We start from the raw sequence: 2663 nt of genomic DNA on the forward strand, positions 1-2663 counted from the left end.
GGTGGGGCCTGTGGAGGAGGTCCAAAGAAGGAGGCGGTGCGATTTGCTAAAGAGAGAGGCGGCTGCTGTGTTTTATTTCTGAGAAGGGTTCGCGAGTTCCTCTTTTTTTTTTTTCAAAATTAGGCCGCGAGCATATGCGCGCACTAACCCTGCACATATGCGCCGAGTTTTCTGTCTCGAAAATTTCAGCCGCTGCATGTCGCGCATATGCGCGCCTTGAGTGGCGCATATGCGCCAAAGTCTCTGCCTTCCGAGTGTATCTGCTTGTCATCTCATGCATATGTGCGCCCTCATGTGGCGCATATGCGCAGCATCTTCTATCTTCCGAGCTGGGCTTCGCGCATGTGCGCGCAAACAAGTCGCGCATATGCGCAACGCCCTCTGTCAATTCGCCACTTTTTTTTTAAACACCTAGAAAAATAAAACAATTCTAATTAATACTTAAATAGAGAAAATTAAAAATAACAACTAAGGAATTGAAATAAAATAATAAAAACAAAACGAATGCTAAAAATAATTGTGGGTTGCCTCCCACGCAGCACTTGGTTTATTGTCATCAGCTCGACTGTCACTAATCTTGTTCATGGTGGGTCGTATGATTTCTTGGATGCCTTTATTGCCACCATTTGACCTTCAACTTCCATTGTCATCTTTCCTCATTTCACGTCAATGATGGCTCCAACAGCAGCCAATAATGGTCGTCCTAGAATGACGTGAACGTTCTGACTATTCTCCATGTCAATTACCACAAACGCTGCTAGAACCTTCAATTTGTCGATCTGAAGTTCAACATCTTCAACAATACCCAAGGGCACCTTCACCGATTTATCTGCCAGCTGCAAGCTTAATTCTGTGGGTTTTATCCTGGTCAGTCCAAGTTTATCATAGAGAGAACTTGGCATTATATTCACGCTTACTCTTGAATCACATATAGCTTTGTCCACTAATTGACCCCCTATTTCACATGGTACAACAAATTCTCCGGGGTCTTGCAGCTTCTGAGGAAGATTTCCTTGCCTCCCCTTATCATCTCCTCCAGTAAATGCCACCTCTTCCTGCTCTGCAGACTGAGTGTTAGAGTGTAGGTTCTTGAGATCTTCAAGACTTTTTTTCTTTTGAAACTCAGCCTTCAATTGTAAACATCTTTGGGGAAAACAGCATTCACTTCTCTCATACTCGGGTCTGCAGTCTTTGGTACTACGCTTGACGGTTGAGACGTGAGTTGTTTTGTTATCTGCCCAACTTGCGACTCCAGGATTTTCAAAGAAGCACCAATATTTGCCATGTGGGTCTCTAGGTTGTCAATCTTAGACTCAGTCCTAGCCATTCTCTTGCCAGATTCAGCAACAAATGTCCCAACTAAATCCTCAAATGATGGCTTCCCTTCCCCATTTGATGTATTGAACCCCGGTGGAGGATTCAATACATTCTGATTATTTGCATATGAAAAATTCTCATGATTTCTCAATCGAGGATGATAAGTATTAGGGGGAGGGTTACCTCGATATCCTCTATAGCCTCCAAAGTTCTTGTTGTTGATGTATTGGACTTCTTCAAGAAAATGTGATTCTTCAACAACCACCGGTGCACTTTCACCCTCTGCTGTGCTCACCTTGTTCATAGCTGCTAATTGGGTGGTTAGTGCAGAAACTTGGGGAGTGAGCGATGTAATCGGATCCACATCATAAACTCCAGCTGTCCTCTTTACTCCTGACCTCTCAGATGGCCATTGGTAGCTATTAATAGTCATCTGCTCAAGCAAGTCGTAGGCTTGAGCAGGAGATTTGGCAAAGATCGTGCCACTTTCCGCTGCATCCACTGTTGTCCTTGTTTGGCCATTCAACCCATTATAAAACAACTCAATCTGCACCCAGTCTTCAAAACCATGATTCGGGCATCTTCTCAACAACTCCTTGTATCTTTCACATGCCTCATAAAGCTGCTCAAAGTCAGTCTGCCTAAAAGAACTGAACTCAATCTTCAATTGTGCAGACTTGGCAGGAGGGAAATATTTAGAAAGGAACTTCGTTGCTAACTCCTGCCATGTCGTAATGCTCCCTAGCGGCAATGATTGGAGCCATCCTCTTGCTTGGTCCCTGAGAGAAAATGGAAACAAACGCAATCTAATAATATCATTTGGAACATTTTTAATTTTTACCGTGTCCATGATCTCCAGGAAAGTCCTCAAATGAACGTGAGGGTCAGAAGTAGCAATGCCAGCGAACTGGTTTTGTTGGACCATATTGATCAGGGCATGTTTTGGTTCGAAATTATTGGCATTGATGCTCTCTCTTGCAATGCCAGAATAGTGAGTGTCGATCACTGGTCGGAAGTGATCTCTGATAGGTATGGCCTCTGGCAGGTTATGTCTGTCGTTTTCTCTATTCTCAGCCATTGCTAAGATTTCCTCCCTTCTAGCTTTTCTTAGTCTCCTAGCAGTTCTTTCGATTTCCAGATCAAAAATCAGCAAGTCGGGATTTTGATATCTTCGCATGCATTGCAAAACAGAAAAGATTATAAATTAACAAAAAAACAAAAATAAAAATAAAAAAAATAAAGTCTAAATTAAAGTCAAGACTACTTGGTAACGATATTAATATGCAATTAAATAGTTTACTCCCGGGAAACGACGCCAAAAACTTGTTGTGTATATTCACTACCGC

At 42.6% G+C, this 2663-nt stretch overlaps 1 protein-coding gene across 1 annotated transcript; it reads right to left on the reverse strand.

The window, feature by feature from the left end:
* Nucleotides 1-656: 656 nt before the first annotated feature.
* Nucleotides 657-2395, reverse strand: LOC140988322 (uncharacterized). Its single transcript, XM_073457353.1, has 2 exons — nt 1244-2395; nt 657-1127 (listed from the first exon to the last, which is right to left on the reverse strand). The coding sequence occupies exons 1-2, from the start codon at nt 2393-2395 to the stop codon at nt 657-659; spliced, it is 1623 nt and encodes a 540-aa protein (XP_073313454.1).
* Between the last annotated feature and the right edge of the window lie 268 nt (nt 2396-2663).

The sequence above is a fragment of the Primulina huaijiensis genome, chromosome 11, assembly GCF_012295235.1.
Source record: "Primulina huaijiensis isolate GDHJ02 chromosome 11, ASM1229523v2, whole genome shotgun sequence".
NCBI lineage: Eukaryota > Viridiplantae > Streptophyta > Magnoliopsida > Lamiales > Gesneriaceae > Primulina > Primulina huaijiensis.